The sequence below is a fragment of the Artemia sp. Qi Xiang Cuo genome, chromosome 6, assembly GCF_049724085.1.
Source record: "Artemia sp. Qi Xiang Cuo chromosome 6, ASM4972408v1, whole genome shotgun sequence".
NCBI classification, from domain to species: Eukaryota; Metazoa; Arthropoda; class Branchiopoda; order Anostraca; family Artemiidae; genus Artemia; species Artemia sp. Qi Xiang Cuo.
In genome coordinates this window covers 75,924,942-75,947,636 of record NC_142799.1, presented here as the reverse complement: position 1 = coordinate 75,947,636, position 22,695 = coordinate 75,924,942, and the positions used below count along the sequence as shown (strand labels likewise).

At 35.0% G+C, this 22,695-nt stretch overlaps 1 protein-coding gene across 1 annotated transcript in view; it reads right to left on the bottom strand.

Moving 5' to 3' along the window:
- The window catches only part of LOC148951598 (uncharacterized), a 154,014-nt gene continuing 131,319 nt past the window's right edge, over positions 1–22,695 (bottom strand). Inside the window, exons 17-22 of the mRNA XM_089091157.1 lie at positions 21,616–21,751; positions 19,318–19,537; positions 17,627–17,762; positions 8,004–8,135; positions 6,424–6,613; positions 1–291 (exon numbers count right to left, since the gene is read on the bottom strand). Coding sequence (XP_088947283.1) covers positions 203–291; positions 6,424–6,613; positions 8,004–8,135; positions 17,627–17,762; positions 19,318–19,537; positions 21,616–21,751 — 903 coding nt within the window. The 3' untranslated portion in view covers positions 1–202. The remainder of the gene's footprint in view (positions 292–6,423; positions 6,614–8,003; positions 8,136–17,626; positions 17,763–19,317; positions 19,538–21,615; positions 21,752–22,695) is intronic.

Below are 22,695 nucleotides of genomic sequence, written 5' to 3'. Positions count from 1 at the left end.
ACAAATCTGCGACAAATTTATTTCAAATTAAAAAAAAAATATAATTGAAGCAAGACCCTCAAATCATGCCCTGTGTCATCTTAGGCATTTTTCTTCTTCAATTTTTTCATTGGAAATAATAGAAAACGACAAATTTTTACAGAAATTAAGACACTTAAATCCAAACTTGTAGGAGCAATATCTTTTATATCATCTCGAAGTCTTAGGAAGATGAAGGCTTCTCCATGAGCTTTCTCATATGAGAAATGACGTTTCGAAGAGCTGCCTTAGCTTGATCATCGAGCAAAAAATCTGAAAGAGGTGCTATAAGTGAATAAATGTGTGGAAAACTAAGTATTAAGGTGAATTGAATTCAGAAAAGTAATATTCAAGATATCATTGTTCCTAAAATGTAAAAAATGAACATTAACACTAGATAGAGGTCATTATTGTCGTTTTTTCTTTCTTCCTTTTTTTCACTTTTTATTCCTATTTATCATCATTCAAATGCTCTTTGCTTTGAATTGAATAAACAAAATTGACCTAATCATGCCCTACTAATGGTCAGCTTATTGGGCTCAAAACGTAAAGTCGCATCCAGAGTTGCCACCCGGTAAAAAAATCACTACATTTTTGAAAAACAAAATCACTAAATCAGCACATAAATAACTAGATTATTCACTAGAAGTCACTAGAATTAAAATAATCTTTATCATTGTAATTAATTATCGTTTTGTTTCTTTACCATGTTCTAAACAGGCGAACATACAGAAAGTGGGTCAAATTACCCCCCCCCCCTAGAAAAAATTTGCATTTGAAGCTGATTCAGGACTAATGACTATGATTTCGATATTACTTAAAGAGAAGACAAATACAAATATGCATATAGGGAAATGTTTAAAGAATTTAGGATCAAAATGGGCCATCTCCAGAAAACCAGATTTAGAAACATTCATATATTCCTTTTAACAAATATTTTGAAAGTAATATCGGTCTTTCTCGCTGATATTTAGCAATAGATTCATTTTGGAGGCTTATTTGCTCTACAGGAGGCCAAGGAAAACACTGATATGTATCTAAATAAATACTTACTTACTTGTACTTGGATCAGTACACAAGCTAGGTAGCTCTCCCTGGTGACAGGATCTGGCAGACTGCTGAATTCCACAGGTTACGATCTTGGGTTAATGGGGCGATAATTTCAAGCCATGAAGGGTCCCATCTGCGACATTGTTTACGGAATCCGCCAATTGGCTCGAGGTCAGATTTGACTGTGTTCAGCCAAGTTTTGGCCTGTTCTCCTTGTCGTTTCCTCCAATAAGGGGATGGTTCACAGCGTAACCTTTGATTTGTGAAAGTCTCGGCTGGTCTTTGGCAAACATAGCCGAACCAGGACAGGCGGCGGCGTCGAATGATAGACGTGATGTCATACTTCTGGTCACATCGTCGGCGGATGATCGTATTTGGGATTCGGTCGCTGAGTCGTACAGTAAGACTGACCGGACTAGGGCATCGTTCAAAGGGGGTTTAAAAAAGTAATTTGCCATCAAGCCATGGCTAATTAGAAATAAAGCCGAGACAGATAGTCTGAGCAAGAGGCAAAGCTGGCATAAGATTTATTCAGGATTGTAAAAAAAATAATGTCAATTTTACTTGTTGATAGATAGTCTATCATTCATCCTAAGGGATGAATGAACTAAGGGATGATGGTCGGGTTTAATCATTGCAGATTATGTCCACTGACAGTGGCAGATCCAGTGGAGGGGCGAGGGGGCGCACCCCCCTAACGTAGTCTAAAGTAATAAAATTTACTTAATTAACGCTAGCTTACGTTAAATAGACTTGCTCCTAACGCAAGTTTTTCCGTTTAACCTATTTTGCACCCCCCTAAAAAAAAAAAAAAAAAAAAAAAAATCCTGGATCCGCCCCTGCCACTGGACTTGTAGGCGAAAGGGGGAACTGAATTTGCTTGGACTCATAGGTGAACAAGTGATGAGAAGAAGCCAAATGCGCTTGTCCTCTTAGAGTCTCCGGCAGACTACCGTGTTTTAAGATTGACACATGACCGACAAGTCCCCTGAACTCGTAGCTGAACGGAGAGACCTATAGTTTTCCAAGTGTTTTGGTAAACGTCTCAAAACGTAAAGTCATATCCAGAGTTGCCACCCGGTAAAAAATAGAGTAGAGCATTTAAATGAACTAAATTCAGAAAAGCAGATTTCTCGAAATCTTTGCACCCCATAAAAATGTTGTGTTCTCACATTTTTCAAAAGTTTAATTTGAACATAATACAGATCCCATCCAGTGGGTAATTACTTATATGCATATAATTGAATGTTCAGAGCTGAGCAAGTCCTGGAACGAGCTACACAAGAATTGAAGTATAAGTACCCAAATTTTCTAGTTCATATAAAGATAATAGCCAAAAGGCCTATTAACGCTGTGATCTTCTATAAATTTAAAAAATAAGTAGAATTTATGTAATTTGTCCGCCTATATTCACCGATTTCCTCTCAACATCCAATTTCCTTAAAAAAGATTCCAAAAAGGCATAATATACTTAATCCCATATTACCATTCAACAGGCGAAATCAGGTAACTTTATATTACTCACTTTTCCTCATAATCTTCAAGAACAGCATAATTTTATAATACTTTTTGGTAATACAAGGTAAACTATTGTAGTAGTACCTTTTTCCCTGGCTACTTCAATTGAAAGGCGAGGCTTGTAGACACTTAATATCGGGCTCAACAGAGCGGAACTTCTAATTTATAGTGTCATTATAATAGGACTGAGGGGCAATCAACCCCCTCCCCTCTACCCTGATCTTCTTAGCTCACGGGTGCCCTGTGAACTATCACAGGATCGGATAGAACTTTCATATATACTCATTTTATCAAAATTATGAAAGTGCAATGAAACGTCTACAGGGATGACACGACCGACCAACGCAGCCCAAGGAAACGTGCCATAAATTATGCTAGTTGCCTAATTCTTCACGCAAAGGTTTTAGTAGAAAACAAGTGAATAATTTCGGCCTTGGCAGTCTAATTGGCTTTAATATTTGACGGGTCGTTCCTTAGGCTAAACAGGCCTCAGATTTTTAGAGTCTCTACCACAGACAACAATCTCTTTTCTTACATAAGTCCCTCGACCAAGAAACACTAATGTAAAAAATTGGCCGAGAACGAGGGCTTCCTTAAAAATGATTTTTTTTTATTCAAACCAGACGAAGAGCATGCCACCAATATATTGCAAGCAGATTAAAAGTGTATGACTCTGTATGACTCACTGACAAATTGGGTCAGAGACCCTCCTAACCCTCAGCACGACATACGCTCCTTTATACCCTTTAAACTATCAGAGCAAAATTTCAAGACACATTTTTGCTCAGAATAGTTGAAACGTCCAACAATTATGCCTCGGAGATTAGCATGACCTACACAGCCTCAAGAACAAGGGCCCTAGATTATGCAAATTTTCACAGACAGATTTTTTGTACAAAAAACATGTTACAGCTTGTTCAACCATAGTCATATAAAGATCTTTAATCTGGGAGTGAATATACCCTTCCATCAGCTCCATGGCTTCCAAGTCGAAGTGGCTACCGAAAGATGTGAGTCTAAGAGAAAAAAAAGTGTCATGCAGGAGGTGGGCTGAGATAAGGAACTAGGTAGTTGCAGCCAAACATGCATGAGACTAATTTTCCAGACCAAAATGCATTTCTAACTTAGAATATTTTCAACAATTAAAAGGCGGTTCGGGGTTTAATATACTTCGCTTGAAACCTACGGGGTATGTACATTTGGTCGAGAAAAAAGCCAAATCACAGATATTGTTAAAAGTGCGCAAGTCTACTAAATGAGTTTTAATGTCTGACCACCTCAAAACTTACAAGGTCTGTCTAAAAAGTGAACCTTCAGCGTCTAACTAAAAGGGTTTGAGCACATCACAGATTTTTCATGAAATTTTTACAGCAATTATTTTTACATGCTTCTCAACTAAATAGCTTCAAAGCCTTAAAAGATTGGATTTTCTGACCCCCCCCCCCCGTCCAGTTTTCCAATCAATCTACGTCCAAAAATAGTAAACTTCTGCATTGAGGTGCAAAAACGACCAAGCTCTGACCCAGCTGCAAAAGAAACCAGATACAAGCTACAGACGACTGAATGGGCATAGTTTTCCCACATCTTGTACTCAGATCTAATGATATGAGTACTAAAGTGAGCCCGTGGACCTTCCCTGGCCATCAAATTTCTGGCAGTAAGGTAGACATGTGATACCTTGCTTCATCCAAAATCACCCAAGAATTCTTATAAATGTGGGTGAGCTTCATTTATGGTAATTTATCTTTGTTTAAAATTTGATTGATTATTTATTCATTCATGATAATATCTATTACTTTTCGATTTGACTTTATCGTTCATTTTATTTCTAAATTCCTTGTTTCTCATAATTTTACTGGTTTAAGGCTTTTATTGTGGTCTTTAATTTTCTTAGAAAAAGTAATTAATTAGAGTAAATTATATGGAAATAAAACATATGAAATGAATAAATGAAATAAATACAACATTAATGAACAAATAAAAAAAACTATATGTCAAGCCCGTTTCTAGGGAGGAAGATAGGGGGTTTGAACCCCCCTCCGAATTTTTCTTCCGACTCATAAAAACACAACGAAAAAGGAATTAATAAAAATTTTTGATGTGTTTTTATAGTTTTATCCTGTACCCCCCCTTCCCTCGAAAAAAATTCTTTTGTGAAATCGCCCCCCTTCCCGACAAAAAAAATCCTGGATATGGCCCAGCTAAATGTATGAAATTGAATGTAGTTGTGTCTGTCTGTGAGTCTTTTATGCATTGCAACACTGATCATCCAATCGCCAAGAATCTTTAAGAAGTTGTTAAGTACACTACTTCGAGGGGTTTGGGCATAATTTTTTTCAGCCCCCCTCCCCCAGGTCTTCTTAATACTTTTCGCGCTGATGAAATTAGAAACCCATCGGCACGAATAATCGACAGTTATTCGAGTAAAATTAGTCACGTTTGCTGGAAATTCAATTAACGAGACAGTTAATTCATCATCTAACACACTTCGAGAACTATAAAATTACTATTTCACCAAACTCTCGGAATTTGGTAATCGACGATAACTTTTCGAATTTAAAAATGCTTTTTTTAATTTTACATTAAAATATTTACATGTGTGCACATGTTTTACCTGTGGGGAATATTTCCCGCTGGAGGGGAGGGGGATTTTCCACATTAAAATAAATTTCATTTCCATATCTTTTCCCGACTCTGCATATGTAATCAAAATAAATTAATTAGGCTATGTATATAAACGTAGAGTAAAGGGCAACTTTATTCAGCCTGGGATTAACTTGTGAAAAGCATGACATCTGAGAAAAATCGATGTTCGAGTTTGTCGAGTCAGTGCATCGTCGTGGTTTTCGATTTATTGAATTTTTCAATTTATGTGAGAATAGTCAGCGGGGGGAATTATTCAGGGAAAGTCTTTCAAATACATTGAAATTTTAAAATTCATGGAGGGCGGATTTTGAAAAATACTTTTTTTATATTTAAATTATTCACATTAAAGAATGTATTTTTAGAAGTCCATTACTTGGAAAGATAAGGTATAAAAATTACTAAAATGTGAAAGAGAATACTTCAAAATATGAGAATGCTATTCATATTTTGAAATTTTACATATCTTTTATCCGGCCAACTTTCGAATATGCTTGCCCTGTATGGCACTTCTCACTAAATAAAAATCAAACCAAAAGGTGGGAATCCATCCAGAAAAGGGCTTTAAAATAATCGCACGGGAAGGGAAGTTGCCTTAGTCCTACTTCTTAGAAACTGAAGGCCAAACTCAAAACCCTGGAAAATAGACGAAATGATCTGTGCCTCCGTTTTGGTGGTAATGCGAGAATCAACATCCGAACTTAAGACTTTTTTCAACCTCCCCAAAATCCTAAACGGAAACCTCTCTCAAGAGAGGCAAAAATTCCATCTCTATTCTATGACCTGTAAAGACGAAAACAATAAGATATTTAGATAGCTTTATACCAACTTTCACTCAAATCCTTAACACCTCCAATACCTCTTAATGAATCTTTTTTTTACTCTTTCGGCACTCTTGTTATTTATTTTTTATGACTTAATTATTTTATATGCCGTTTTATGACTCTAAATTTTTACCTTTAATATATGACAAGACCTCATTTGATATGACATAATTTTAGCTACTTTAATTTTGTTTTATTTATTTATATTTCTTAATGATTTGGTGTCCCTGATTCTAATTTCATTGATTTAGTTGTGATCGTCGATGTTTACTTCATGTTCTTTTTTTTTGTGACACGAACTTATGCTCGGCGATTTACCGCTAATGAAAAGTTTAAAAGTAAACCCTTATTCTATTCTATCTATACTTACATTCGTCATCAGTTGTGCCAGTGTTGTCAGTTTGCGTGGATACACTAATTGATTCAGTCTTTTCTTCATTTACTTCAGTTGCAGTGGCATCACTTAGTACTGTCGGAGTAGCTAAGCAATTTTGAGAATTTCCTCCAATTGACTTGTCATTCGTCTCTGAATTGTTTTCAGATGGTATAGTATCTTCATTCTATGGAGAAGAAAAAAGGATTAATAAACCAATTTTTGACGAAAAATATGCATCAAGCTACTATAGCAATCATACTTTAATAAAAGTTTCATATTCAAAGCGTATTTCACCTGATATCTTTGAATTAAATCAAGTTGCCATCGAGCCATGACTAATTCGACAAAAATCCAAAAAAGATGGGTGAGTTGCACAGCTGGCATAAGCCTTTTTCAGGAATGTATAAAAATTATATCATTTTCACTTGTTGACAGATAGTCTATCATCCATCCATCCTAGGGCAGAACTAAGGTAGATAGTCATAGAACTAAGTAGATAGTCAGTAAACGTCATACTCACATGGGATATATCAGCTAAGTACAATCTTGCTGAATACTGAACCGAATGTTTCCTGAAGTTACTCAATTTTATTTAACAGTAGCAATTAAATTCTTACTAGAAACGTTTTCATGAAAAGAAAAGTAAAACTTAGGACAGCAGAAAAAGAACTGAAAATCCCATTTTTTTCGAACTACAACTTGAAACTCGGGTATATATTGCTCTTGTTGGCACACATAAATAGTTGAATCAAATACAGCTTCAAATATAGAGTTAACTCTCTTATTGGGAGCCAAGGGTTATTGTATGCCATCCTAAGGTTTAAAAATATAAAAAAAGAACCAAAAAGAACGAAATCCTAAAATTGGGCCAAAAGAGATTTTTGTTTTTTCAGCCTAGTCTTCAGTACATACATACACCGGTACTTCGAGCTACGATAATAAACTTGTTATACGCCTACCTCAACCTCCTTCCCCCAGATAAAGGCACCATCCGCAGACCATGAAACTTATGGTTGCTGGGAGAGTTAAGACAGCAAACAAATAAAGGCTAAAGGCTGTTGGAGGGCAAGCACTTCTTTGATTCATATAATATTAATTTATCACAAACAAAACCAGTGGTATCAAATCGCTAAAGTACACGGGGAGGCGGTAGGCAAAATTTGTTTTTCAAAAACTAGGGGAGGAGAAGATTTTCCATCTTCAATTTTTTCAATGAAAATGCCAAAAAGAGAAATTTTTCAGCCAGAAAAGTTATTTTCCGAAATCATGGGCAAAGGGTTTAAAAATCTCTTGGAGGGATTCCCCCCTCCAAAATGACACCACTGAACATAACTATAACCATTATGATAAGTAACCGCCACTGAGATGGCTATGATTATAACACACAGATATCCTTTAATAATTCTGAGAAAGAAAAACACAAATTAAACACTAAAAAATGACAATAATAAAATCAACCATAACCATCCATACTAATAATAATAAAAACAAACACATATTTAATAAAAACTAATAAATTAAATAATATGTGAATAATACACAAACAAAACAAAAGAATTATATGAAAAACTTACAATTTCTACTGGCAGTGGCGGTGTGGCTGCGATAGAGCGTTCTTCGGCTTCCACCTGACTATCTACTAACTTCTGTTTGACTAAATTAGGCACTTGCTTAACTGTACTTTTCTTCCATTCCAAGTAAAATTTCTAAAATAAGATGAGGAATGATTTATATTCTCATTTTTTTTTCTTTTGAAACTCAAGCCATTTAAAGATTAATGGAGCTGCTTATGGAGCACTATGGAGCGACATCGGAAGGTAATTTAGCGTCAAGAGGGAAAGATAGATATGTTTATGAATTTAAATCCTAAAAGATAAAATACAACTATTATGACTATATCTAAGGATAAAATCGAACTTGGACTTGCAAAATAATTTGTTTCACAAAGAAATATGTAAAATCGTCAAATTATTTAATCTCAAACAGAAAGCCATTTATGAAACGCAATAAATTATTGCTAATGAAAAAAAACATATGGACTATTTCTTAGGTACACAATAAATAAATGTAGTGAAAATTAGATTCCGCGGGTCATTTTATGCCTCAGTGCATGTTACTGGAATAGGGGAGACTGGGTATAACTGGGACATCTCTATAACTGGGACATTCAAGTTTTTAGTGTCTTAATGTTCCGTGAAAAATCTGAAAATGCAAATGAAGAACTGCCATCTAGTAGCTCACATGTGAGTGAAGTTTAGGAAAAGATGACTGAAAGTTTTTTTCGCCAAGTTTGAAAGAGTAAGTTTTTATGGTTGCTTTTTAATTCTTTTCAAAATTTTTAATGCTCGGCCATTCCTGAACGCCTCAAGGTAGAAAATCCATAATGCTCGGCCATTCCTGAACGGCCATTCCTGAAAAGCCATAATGCTCGGCCATTCCTGAACGCCTGAAGGTAGAAAATCCATAATGCTCGGCCATTCCTGAAAAGCCATAATGCTCGGCCATTCCTGAACGCCTGAAGGTAGAAAATCCATAATGCTCGGCCATTCCTGAACGGCCATTCCTGAAAAGCCATAATGCTCGGCCATTCCTGAACGCCTGAAGGTAGAAAATCCATAATGCTCGGCCATTCCTGAACGGCCATTCCTGAAAAGCCATAATGCTCGGCTATTCCTGAACGCCTGAAGGTAGAAAATCCATACCGCTTTCAGGTGATAGTGTATTCATCAAGGTTTAGAAGATGCTAAGAGTTTGTAAATTTACTAGCGCTACCTTCGAGAAAAGCTAATAATCCAAAAACGTTGCCACCAGAGAGTAGTGGGACAACTGAAAAAAAAAGAATAATAAAAAAACATGAATGGAAAAAAAGACAACCACGAATGGTGACACAACCCCCGTCGCTCTTATTTTTCGTAACTCCTCGATTCACGTTTATTGTTGTTGTGCAAACCACTAGACGGTTCAAATGCTACCAGTTGAAGTTAGTGAAAGCTTTATTAAGCTATGGAAACTTTAATCCATTTTGAAGAAAGAAGAAGTACGGAAAACTAGGGCTCTGCTCGAATAATACAAGGAAATTATTTGTCACACGTTGATATTGATGAACATTTTTGCAGTCTAAAGTGCAGTTTGTCATAAATCTATCCCAACTCTTTCTTTGCAGTTGAATCCAATGTGAGAATAAATAAAAGTTTATATTAAAACTTCGAATTCTTTAAAATTAGCTACAGGCTTTTTGCTCTCCAATTATTAAACTAATATGGTTGCCTGACATGTCATGTCATTAAATTAATATTAATGTTGTAAAAATATCATTAAATTAAAGCTTATTGAAGTAACAATGGTTGCAGAAAATTTTCGGTTATCTTGTGTAAACAACTGTGATAGCTAACAATCATAAAAAAAAAAAAAAAAAATAAAAATTGGGCGGGGATTTTAAAAAGCACACAATTGAAAAAAAACAACAAAAAAAAAAAAAAAACAATAGCCTACTGGGCCAGCCAATCCCAGAAGATATTTGTGAGAAATAAAAAAAGATTAAAGAATCAAATTCTTTGACAATTTTAGCTAACAATTTTTTTTTTCGCACATAGAAACGCAATTGTTTGAAAAAATCGCTAGATAAGATAAGTTTTATTCTTCATTAGATACACATACAATATTACATGTTATTTTGGAAAAATTCTCCTAGAGCTAACAACTTCTCCTAGAACAGCAGAAAAACAGACTAAATATAATAAAAATCAAGAAACTACGTAAGTATTCAAGCAAGGCTGTACCCAGGATTTTTTTTCTGAGGGGGATTTACTCGAAAAAAAACTCGGGGGAGGGGTTTACACACAAAAAACCCTCAAAAAACGTATGCAAAATATGTTTATATCCATTTTTGTTACGTTTTTACGAGTCAAACAAACATTTCGGGGGGGGGGGTTCAACCCCCCCCCCTCTTTGGGTATAGCCTTGTATTCAAGTAATGCAACCAAAAATACGACACAAAAAATACGACAAAAATACGACACTATCTTAGGAGCAACAAGCATACATAGGAGTAATTTCAGGAAGAATATAACGACCTAATCATGTCTAAAGGTAATATATGAGATTTTCAAACACATGAAATAACTGGCAAAACCTTTTTGTTAAGTTGTCAAAAAGGGAAGATTAGCAAGAGATGTTTTCTTTGAGAACATTAACTTAACTTCTACATGAAAACAAACTAACTTGAAGTCTACTGCAATTATTTCACAAGCGTAAAGCATTAGATATGGTCTTTAGGTCAAACAGCGACAATAACATGCAGATACCTTACAATAAGCTTGATCTTAAGGTTAAACAGAGAATAAGCTCTAAATGTGTTTTTATCAGTGTTTGTTGCACGACGAAACCTTCCACTGGTAGACATTTTCAATGTCAGACATTGTGCAAACCCAACAGCAGATGGAGGTAAAGGGAAAAGACTCAGGGCCTACAACCCAGAAAAAAGGTTCCTTTTTGTTGTTTATTTATATCTATTTAATTTTTTATTTATTATCAATTTATCTGGAATATGAATTGAGCTAAGTTTTAAGGCATATTTATATTTTAGTATACGTAATAGACTCATGATCCTCTATCAAATGATTAGCCCCAGCTAAAACTGATGACCGTAATGGGTATCTAAAGTTCGAACCATATACATTTTTTTTTAATTATATCAACATAAATCAATGAACATCATGATATGCTTTTTGGTCAATATTTCAAAATTAGCATTGTAATGCACTTCTTATTCTATCGTCTAACAAAATTTAATTTCTGTCCATGTAACCTTTATTTTTATTATTATTTCTTTGTGTGTTATCTTTTTTTAGTTTGCTGCTGTATAGTTTAATGGCTCTATTTTATCACTTTCGTTTCCGTGAAATGTTCATTGTTGCTTTTGACTATCTTTTTTATTGATTCCATTTGATCTTTGTAGTGTTGTTCTCTTTTTTTTTCATTTTATATAGTTTAATGGATCTATTTTATCACTTTCGTTTCCGTGAAATGTTCATTGTTGCTTTTGACTATCTTTTTTATTGATTCCATTTGATCTTTGTAGTGTTGTTCTCTTTTTTTTTCATTTTATATAGTTTAATGGCTCTATTTTATCACTTTCGTTTCCGTGAAATGTTCATTGTTGCTTTTGATTATCTTTTTTATTGATTCCATTTGATCTTTGTAGTGTTGTTCTCTTTTTTTTTCATTTTATATAGTTTAATGGCTCTATTTTATCACTTTCGTTTCCGTGAAATGTTCATTGTTGCTTTTGATTATCTTTTTTATTGATTCCATTTGATCTTTGTAGTGTTGTTCTCTTTTTTTTTCATCAAGGTTCATCGCACCAATCTTAGTCTTGGTAGTTAACATTTTTATCAATTAAACTCTTCGATCATTTTATACTCCTTATACTCCTTCTAATGAAGTTTCGGACATTTGCCAAATGAATATTTTAATTTTTTCCAAGTACAATTTTCTTACTGAAAGTACCTGGTAAGAGGAACGTCGTGACAAGCGTCTTTCTTTGTCTCAATTCTAGCACAAAACACAGCAAAAAATTTTCTCAGAGGATAAAGCATATGGACCTACTTGTGAGACAATTCAAACACTAAACAAAACAAGAAGGATATAATGGGTGGGAGGGGGGAGGGGCAAATTCAATTTTCTCACTGAAATCCCTTGGCAAGAGGGAGGTCTTAACAAGTGTTATTCTTTGTCTCAAGTCTAGCAGAAAACACAGTAAAAACCCTTTTCAGAGGAGAAAGCATATAGGCCTACTTGTGAGATAATTCGAACACAAAACATAACCAGAAGGATACAAGAAGAAGGACCAAATACATTTTTATCCCTTAAATCCCTAGGTAATCCCTTAAATCCCTTGAAATACAATTTTCTCACTGAAGTCCCTTCATTACAGGGAGGTCGTGGCAAGTACCATTCTTTGTCTCAAGTCTAGCAGAAAAAACAGTGAAAACCTTTTTCACAGGAGAAAGCATATAGGCCTACTTGCGAGATAATTTGAACACAAAACATAACCAGAAGGATACAAGAGGAAGGACCAAATACATTTTTATCCCTTAAAGCCCTTGGCAGTCCCTTAAATCCCTTAAAATACAATTTTATCACTGAAATCCCTTCATAACAGGGAGGTCGTGACAAGTATCATTCTTTGTTTCAAGTCTAGCACGAAGCAGTAAAAACTTTCTTCAGAGGATAAAGCATATAGGCCTACTTGTGTGAACACTAAACAACACCAGAGGGATACGATAGGGAGGACCAAATGTTATTTTCTCACTGAAAGCCCTTGGTATGAGGGAGATCGTGACAAGTGTCTTTCTTTGCCTCAAGTCAAAGATCACAATAGAAGAATAGAAGATCTCAGAAATCACAATAGAAGATCTCAGAAATCACAATAAAAACTTTTCTCAGAGTGAAGACATAATTGTAAGATAAACCATGCACTAGACAGGACCAGATGGATAAGGTTAACAAAATATGGAAGCAAAAATGGCCTGAATTTTATTTGTCCCATTCTTATGACGCATACTTGCAAGTTCATCACCAATATTGCAACTCAAGTCAAAGAAAAATCAAATCAGTCCATTTTAATATGTCAACGAAATCTTCGAACTCAAAAGGTAGAAAGGTTGAGTTCAATCTTCAAACTCAAAGATACAATTGTTATGAGTGGCAAACACCTTAGTAAATGGCTTCACGCAGCAGCACAAGCGGTTGTCTTCTGCCAAAACCAAGCATCTGTACATTTGGGAAAGTTTTAAAAAAATCAAGGAAAAGTAGTTAAAAATACAGAATAAGTTTTTTCGAAGTCCGTTTTATTCCCGTGTTTCCATTCAGCTTCAATTAGGTAGACACCTTCACTTACCTTGGTAGTATTATTAGTAAAGAAGGTGGGAGCAGTGAAGATGTAAAAAGTAGAATAGCCACGGCTCAGGGTGTTTTTTCACAGTTAAAAATTTTTTAGGAAGAAAAGGAAGATAAGTCTGCAAACCAAGATTAGAATATTGAAAGCTACAGTGGTCGATTATGGCTTAGAAGCATGGGCGCTCCGTAAAGCGAATGAAGATTTGCTAGATTTTTTTTCCAGAGAAATTGCCAACGGATTGTTCTGAGTACCCGGTTAACTGACCGTATTTCAAACAGTAGGCTTTATGAAGTGTGGTTCAATACCGCTTTCTAGGGCTATAATGAGAGAAAGGTTGAGATGGCTAGGGGTCGTTCTACGGATGAAAGATAACAGATTGCCAAATATTGTCCTTTTTGGCCAACCGTCTAGGGCTAAACGGAAAGCCGGTCGTCCGCAGTTGGGGTGGGAGGGTGTAAAGAGGGAGGCTTTGAATAGATCGGGAGTGAGGAGGAGCGTGGGTAGCTGTGTTGCCCTAAGGCGGCATCGTGCTGCTGTGAGTAATTAGTAGTAGTAGTAGTTGTCCATCCAATCTTCCGTTGGACGTGTATTCTAAGTATAGGTCCGTGCTAGTCAGCGTACAGTCCATGGCTTGAATGAAGAAAGTGGCAAAATCCGTTTTTATCCTTTAGACAAAATGGTTTGTTTCAGTTAGTTCCGCAGATTTTCAACGAAGTTGACAACGCCATTAGAATCGTCATGACTAGGTCATAGGAGCTGAATTTTTAACTACGAATGGAACTTCTGCTAAGATATTACGTTTTAGCAGAAGAGCATATATTTATTATAGCCTATATCAATAGGCTACATCTATTATATGCGAGCCTATACATATTATATACATAATTTAGTTTAGACAGAATTTAGCAGAACCAGGAGCAGAGAAAAATCCCCATATTCGAAAACTTCGAAGAATCTAGAATATCCGATGGATTCAAAGGACAACAAATCAAACCACCCAAAGAAAAGACAGGTTTACCTCCCGTGATTGAAGTCACCAGAGTTCACTGGTGGAGGTACTTTGTTCTAAAGAACATTCACGACAATATCCCAAATGCAACACTAAACTGACAACACGAAAGATCCTATCATGTAGGTAGACCGCAGAAGTACCCAAAGGTACATATAGCAACGATTTGCGAAATCTTCACACGCCTTTCAGCCTCAATAGGGAGGGGGAGCACATTGCGCAGCAGCGACTCAGAGGAATTATTTGCGACTCTCTCTTGATTCCATGGGTTCATCAGAACTGTTTAAGATAAGCAGACTGTGATAGTGCAAAAAATTATAGATTAAGCAAAAAAACTCTAATATGGATTCGGTAGAGTCAATAATTCTCAAGATTGAGAAATTTCTGGTTTTCAACCTGATCCTAAAAACAAATAACGAAAAAAATATTCATAAATAAGAAATAAAGCTGTTCAGGCTATTCAAAAATTAGAGTAGAACCCCCCTCCCCCAAATAAAAACAAAGTATTTTGACTGCAATGGCGAAAACCTAGTTTTCCAAAATCATTCCGCGGCAAAGAAATTGATTCATAGTTTAAATGGTCGCATGGACCAGAAATTCAATGGCGTAAAACAGATCAGGTGAAAAGACATTCCAAGTTGTGGGAAAATGAAAACAGAACTGAGCTTAAGGAAATAATTATACTGGTAAAACCAGCCATTGGTTGAACAACTAAAACATATGATTCAAAACTTTTACGCTAAATTTAGCAATCAACAGATTTTGTAAATTTGAATTTTCACGAATGAAAAACACTGTCGGATTCATAGCAAATGGTTTCCGTTATTTTTTTTTTCAGTTCCACAGTTTATCATTGTTTTATCGTTGGCAACACTGTTTTGCTGATGGATTCTAACTAAAAATGCTTATAGCAGCTAAACGAAAAATCGTCGGAAACCCAGATTTTCAGGTATTAATAGACCTAAGATAGATCTATAGGGCTAAATATGTTTTCATTTTGGTGTCCTTGGTACTTCCAAATCTTCTCATCATCTGCACTTAAAACCCTTGAATCTTTACAAAATTCTGCTATTCGAATTGCTCTGGGGTTGCACAGGCTAAATTAACTCCTCTGTCTAAATTGAAACACCTGTCTGGTTTGGTTTTCCTAAGAGAAAGAGCAACCAGTCAAAGGAATAAATACTTCTCACGAATTCAAGCTTTTGGAAGCAAGCATGTGCGCATTCACCTTCGCTTTGAAGGCAGCTTGCACCAATGGCCATTCATCTTGGAATCAGTATTCCCCCTATGCGTATGCATTTACTAACACTCCGCCTTGGGAAACGAGTCCACCTGTTTGTGAAGCAGAATTTATTCCAATAAATAAAAAGCATATTCCCAATCATGAGATTCAGACCATTCTAGCTGAACAGATTTCGAAGTTGTACCATAATCATAGGAAAATCTATTCAGATGGATCTGTTCAGGGTGAGAGAGCTGGAGCAGGAGTATGTACTCCATCACTGAACCTTAACCTTTGTTCACCCCTTCCTTTGGGATCTTCCAGTCTGTCAGATGAATTATGGGCCATTCGCTTGGCCCTAGATGTTCTCCTAAATTATAGAATTGTAGAGGAGAATATTCTTTTCCTTTCTGACTCCAAATCGGCAATACTCTTGCTCAAGATAATTTATAGAATTGCCAATGATAAGGACCTATTGAACATTAGAAGACAGCTTCTAAACCACCAGGATAAAGGCAACCAGATTTTTTTCCAACATGTTCCAAGCCATAAAGGTACCAAATATAATAAACCTGCTGATTTACTGACAACCAAGGCTTCTTTGTTAAACCCAAGTCCTCTCTCTGACCTCAATTCACGTGATATTATTAGGCAAAGATCTAATGATAATCACAGTAAATTGACTTTATCTCCTTTTCATACTAGATTACACACAGTGCTATATTACCGTCTGAAATCGGGTGCCCTTCTTCTCAATAGTTTGTTATTTAATTGGAAGCTACATCACTCCCCTCTATGCCGGGTCTGCTTCTCAACCAATGAAACTATCCAGCATGTCTTATTTGAGTGTGGAGCCACGGAGTGTGGAGACTATTTCCCTTAAACGCCTCTGCTGCATGCATGGCTAATATTCCAAATACCTACACTGCAATCCTGAATTCAGACATCCCTTGGCACGCGGAAAGAAAGATTTTAAAGGCATCTATTGATATTTTAATGAAGAGTCTGATTAATTAGTATTTATTAATGCATAATGAAGGCTTAAAAAGAAGGAGGATATTCAGCATTTGTTTTGAAGAGTGCAGAAGAGAGCGGGAGCGGACGTGATAAGCCGTATTGGTACCGGCCGGCCCGTAGGTCTTAAAACTGCTGGTGAAAGGTGACTCAAGTACCCGCACTTCCCACAACCCATCAATAGAATTAAGAAGTTTAACTGGGATGATTGGTTTGTTTTAGCTGAAAAGAAGACTTGGTTACAGATGAGGACAATGGATTTCTAAATATCTGATGATACTTTTTAGAGAGTCAAAGCGGTGAAAGGACTTATTGGTAGTTCATATACCCTGCTACAAATTTTTGGAACTGGAACTAGGAAATACATTCTAAAATTTTCTAGAATCTACGGTATTTGTATTTCATCTAAAATTTGTTCATGACAAATTGGGAATTTGATACTGTTTCGAAAATGAGGTATTAATGTTGCTGGAAATTCAAAATTTTCACAAAAAACTATGAGCACTAGAAACAACCTGATTATATTTTCAAAAATCTTAAAATTACAGTCAGGCAAAAACCTAGACTCCACAGCAAGAAAATTCATTCACAGTTTACATTGTCACTTAGAATAGTAACTCGATGGTGTAAAAAAGAAGCAGAAAAGGAAAAAAATATCCTTCTCTGAGGGAAAATAAAATTAAAACTGTCATAAACGAATTATTCATACTGATAAAACCAACCTTTGCTTAAAGGCCTTAATTAAATGACTCAGAACTTTTACGCTAACTTTCGGAAAAAAAAATCAGAAATTTTGACAAAAATTTGAAAAATGAAGTATTATTGTTTTCCAAAAATTTCCGAACTTTATATAATCATTTGGTGTCTCAGATGTAAAATTACATCAAAAGCCTTCCAAACCCCCAAAAGAACTATGAGCACTAGAAACAACCTTATTTATTTTTAAAATAAATATTAAAAAAAAAAAAATCTCTGCACGCTATCCAAAAATCAGAGGAGACAAAAGAAGAAAAAACCAAAGAGTATTTTGTCGTTTTGATGATGAAATTACCTGCATAGCCGATTTGGCTTTAGGAATTTTGGGCGGCTGAATATCCAGTTTCTCAATCTCGCTGGGCGGCAAGGAACAGAGTTGACCCACAGTTGCTACATTTCTCTCCTTCAATTTCCTGTTCAGCATTTTTACCCTGTAAAGGCATAAAATACAAAGTTGAAAGTATTTACAAAATAACTAGGGACATTTCCAAGGAAGAGTACTGACAATCCGAGGTTAAAAAATATCCTTCTCGAAGAAAAATTTTGGAGGGGTTTAACAGTGTATTTTGAACAACCTGTCCACTGGACAGGCTTCTAGCATAATTTCCCACACCCAAACTGAATGAGGTAAGTTAACCCTTTATATTAAAGCTTTGATGAACAGTAATTTTTTTTTTTTTTTGAAAAATAAAGCAAAAACAAAACAGCACAGGGACTTAGGCAAATGCTTCCAAATAATGCAAAATTTTATGAAGAAAATTATCATCTTTACAAAAACTAATTTTCTTGGACCCCTCACAGATAGAATAAAATGAAAAACTATTACACACAGTAAGATGTGACATCAGCTAAAAACTAAATATTAGGAGTCGAAAATCAGTTTAATGGGAAGGTAAAATTCAGAAAATGGCCACGGAATGTAATACTGGATATCATTAGCTAATACTGGATAAACAGAAGCATAATTTTTAGACTACACTTTCTTTATATAAAGTTCAGAGGGACACGGCAAATCAACTAGGATGCCTCCTCCCCCCCTCCTCCCAAAAAAACATAAAATCAGAATCAGTAAATTGATATCCATTAAAAAAAGAAGATTATCTGGAGCCTCTTGAGATCGAGTAATTTCGAATACTCGGCTAAAAAATCAGACATAAGAAGGCCTCATGAGGGGAGGTGGCCATAAGAAGTCATCGAGGGCCTAATGAGGGGAGGTGACCAAAAGAAGTCATCGAAGGTCTCATGAGGGGAAGTGGCCAAAAAAAGTCATCGAAGGCCTCATGAGGGGAGCCCGGTATCTTGAGCCTGGTTTTACCCAGCAAAACAATACGATATGGGTAATTTTTTTCTAAATTCTATTAAGTGTTAAAGTCAACATAATCTAAGACAAAAATTGTTTTACTGTTGTTTATTTTTTGTCTAATTGTATGTATAACAAATATTGAAGTCTACGTTGCTGCTTTAGCAAAATAATAAACAAAATGAAAATATTTACAAATAGAATATAAAAATACATATATTATAAAAAACAGATGCATATCATTCGACTATTTGTGTCCAATTTGGCTTTTGTTCAAGTTGGATATGATTGAACTCAAGCAGTAGAAAATAGATTTAATTCGAGCATAAACATATTTCTTTTTTTAAATTTCCTACATAGTCATGAAACTCCCCCTCCCCATATCTTCGTAAATTGGCGCCTGTGTTTACTAAAAATACAGATATCTTGGCATGTAATCCCATTTCTTCATGGGTGGAACAATGACGGTGCGTATGAATTATAAAATTTGTCATATGTTTTTGAATATTCAAAAATTTTTAACTTCCTTTTTACATTAAAAATTTCAAGACTGTAGGTTTTTTTTTGGCACATTAAGGCACATTACTGGCACATTACTATGATAGTATAGGTTTTCAAATTCAGCTTGTTGAATGTTACCCATTTTTAAAACATTCACCCCAAAAGAAAAAATAAATAAATATTACCAAGGTCCAGAGGCCAGAACACAAGTCAGGCGTCCAACTTCATCAGTACAGTCCATCAACTCAGGGAATATTATTTCATCTTGGGATATAGGCAAATGCAAAGGCAAGGACGTGGCACTCTCGGAGGGTAAACTACTAGCTACTTGGACTGGTAAGGTTTCCTCTAATTGCTCCACCGTAGCTGCTAATGATGGCTTTTCAGGAGATATCCCTATAGGTTCTACAAAAAACACATGTCAAAGAAGAGTAAGAGCGAGTGAGAGGGGGCGAGAAAGAGAGAAAGAAATAAAGAAACATGAGAAAGGGAGAGAGAGAGAGAGAGAAAGAAAGGGAAAAGAAGAAAAAAGTTTTATTAGCATTTATTAGCAAATTTACATGCAAAAAGGAATTTAACTGTTTACAATTTTAAACACTTTTTAATAAAAAGAATATTTCCGTTTTAAAACTGACCTCTTGAAATTTAAATAGGATCGATACATACTTTTTGATGTTACAAGGAAGGTGGCAAAATTTGACAGTCATTTTTTAGCAATGAATATATTGAAATTTTGAGGTTAAAAGATTTATGCAAGGTATATTTATAAGAAAAAAAGTTTAACAAGCTTATTCTATGGTATTTTTTTATGTTTTTTTTGTTTGTTTACCGATCTGAGGTTCCATACACTGCTGGTCCAGCATTTATTTTGTTGTGCCAGTCCTTTCTTCTGTAATTTGTTTTTTTCCTTCATTTTATTTAATTTTTCTTCGAGTTGAAGAGCTAATTTCATGTCTGTTACATACCACAATTTAATCCGTCTCCTCTACTAAAAATAATTTTTTTTTTGCTTCTTTTTTTGGCGGATGTTATTTTACTCCACTCATTTTATTCTATAGTGGGCAAGAAATAACTTACTATTATTATTAGATAATTAACAGCTCTCCATTGGGAAGACTCTGCTTGACAAGAAACTTTTTTTTTATTCAAGAAATTTTATACAAACTTAAAATTTTTTCAACTTTAAAAAAACTCTTTTAGACCCAAAAGTTTTTTTTTATACTTGAAACTAAGGAAATAGTTATTTCCTTCTGGAAAAAAGAATTTTGCAAAATTGTTGGAATTGCCTTCAGGAATATTCTTGAATTAATTCTGAAAATACGGCAAGAATCTGAAAACAGTCTAGACTTCAGAACATCAAATGTCACTCTGTATTTGGACGAAGATTAATGCAAAAAAAAATTATTATAACCAAGAGAAACAATTTTAGGAACTTTAACAGAAGAAAGCTTTTTCCTATAAATCCTCCACAGAAATCAACTTATCTTGATAAATTAGGGAAAACTAGAAAAAATCACCCCAATTTACACTACACATTTTGAACTGCTGTAGCCAAGTGTTGTATTTCATGTTAACTATCAGGGAAGAGGGAGGCAATTTAAAGGGCGCCACATAACTTCCTTGTGAAGTTACGTGTGAAGTTGTGAAGTCTATTTAGACCTTCTTACTGATACTTCTACTTGTCATAGAGCTAAATACAATACTTAAAAAACAGAGACTTTGAGGACAAATCGATCAATTCTGTTAAGCTTAAGCATTTTCAAACTTAACTTATGAGTGTTGTTAGTATATCTTTCAGTCAAGCTGGGGAATAGTGAAGAAAATATCGTATTGTCCTCAAAGTTTTACAGTAATGAAATAACCTTCAGAAAAATCTTAGAAAATTGCAGTTTTCAGAAGATAAACCCAGGGGTGAAAAATGTTTTAATTTTAATATTTTAATTCATTCACCCGAATCACCCTAGGGAAAACTAGAGAAATTAGACAAAAAGGGAGAATCACCTTTTCCCTAGAAATTAGTTCTGGAATGTACGCTGTATGGTAGACAATATGAATAAAGAATGCATCATGTCTTGTCGATAGACAAGACATGATTGTTTGATAGAGTTTGATAGAGTTCGGTTTGACAACTGGGTTCCTAAAAGCATTTGATATACTTCGAAGTGCAATTTATGCAGCTAATAGATTTGTCCCCGCCCAAACACAAAATTAGAGCATAGTATTATTTTTACTATTAATTACCACTATTTTTACCATTCCTTCTAAACGGAATTGACAAAAAAAACTAAAATCGAGCTAAAAGCTAAAAATTTGACAAAAACTACCCCAACAAAAATTTGACAAAAACGCCCAAACACAAAATTAGAGCATAGTATTATTTTTACTATTAATTACCACTATTTTTACCATTCCTTCTAAACGGAATTGATAAAGAAAAAATAACTAAAATCGAGCTAAAAGCTAAAAATTTTAAAAAAAACTACCTTCTTCTGAAGCTACGGAAAGTTGTTTTCCTAAGCTACGTCGTCTTAGTCTTGGGTAGCTGTCTTTTTCCTCCTCTTTTCTTGGAACTTGCACCTGATCTGACACCTCTGGAGTTCTAAATGTAACTTTGCGAGACTGCAAGGGAACGAAAAGTTCAATAAATATTTTCAGTTTCATCACTTTAGTTAAAATCTACTACTACTGCTACAACAAACAAATCACTACATCCCCAAGACACACTCCCAAAAAATTGCAACCTCCTTTAAACATTTCCTTTGGATCTTTTACCACCCCATCGGAGACGACCTGATTTTCGTTTGGCCGTAAATGGATGACTGAAAAGCCAATCTTTGGCAACATGTCATCCTTCATCCTGAAAACATACCTTAGCCAACTCAACCTTTCTTTTGTTATTGACCAGAAAAGTTGGATAGAACCATATTTTCTGGTACAGCTCGCTGTTTAAAATTCGGCCAGTTAAATGGGTACCACAAAGAATCCGCAGACAATGCTTCTGGAGAACATCAACAAATCCTCTTCCCTCTTCCGAAGCACCCACGCTTAAGAGCCATGCTTATCCCATGTTATCACTGTATTCTCCAATATTTTAATTTTGGTTAGCAGATTTATAAGGGTCTTTCTCTCATTTAAGCTTAAAACTATTTTTGTTTTAAATATTTTCAAACTCTTACTCTACGCAGCCTACTCAAAATCACAAAACCAACTCTAAATATCCTTGTTACTTTTTTGTTAAAGCCTTTCCTTGACTACATATTAAGTTTCACAGCTAGATAAACTCCTTACCCATTACGTGTATCCACTACATAAAAAAAAACTTTCTCAAACAACACTGCCTTTCCAAAATGAGGTGATGTAAATGTAAACATAACGGTTATAACTTATAATCAAGACAACCAAGAATTTTTTTTTTAAGTATTTCAGCTTCGCTGCTGGTAGCCTCTGTAAGAAAAAAAAAATTTAGACAGAAATAAGAAAATATCGTGAAGGCATACCGACATACAAAAAAAGAAAAAAAGGGGAAAAAACACACACAAAAAAGAAATAACAAAAACCGAATG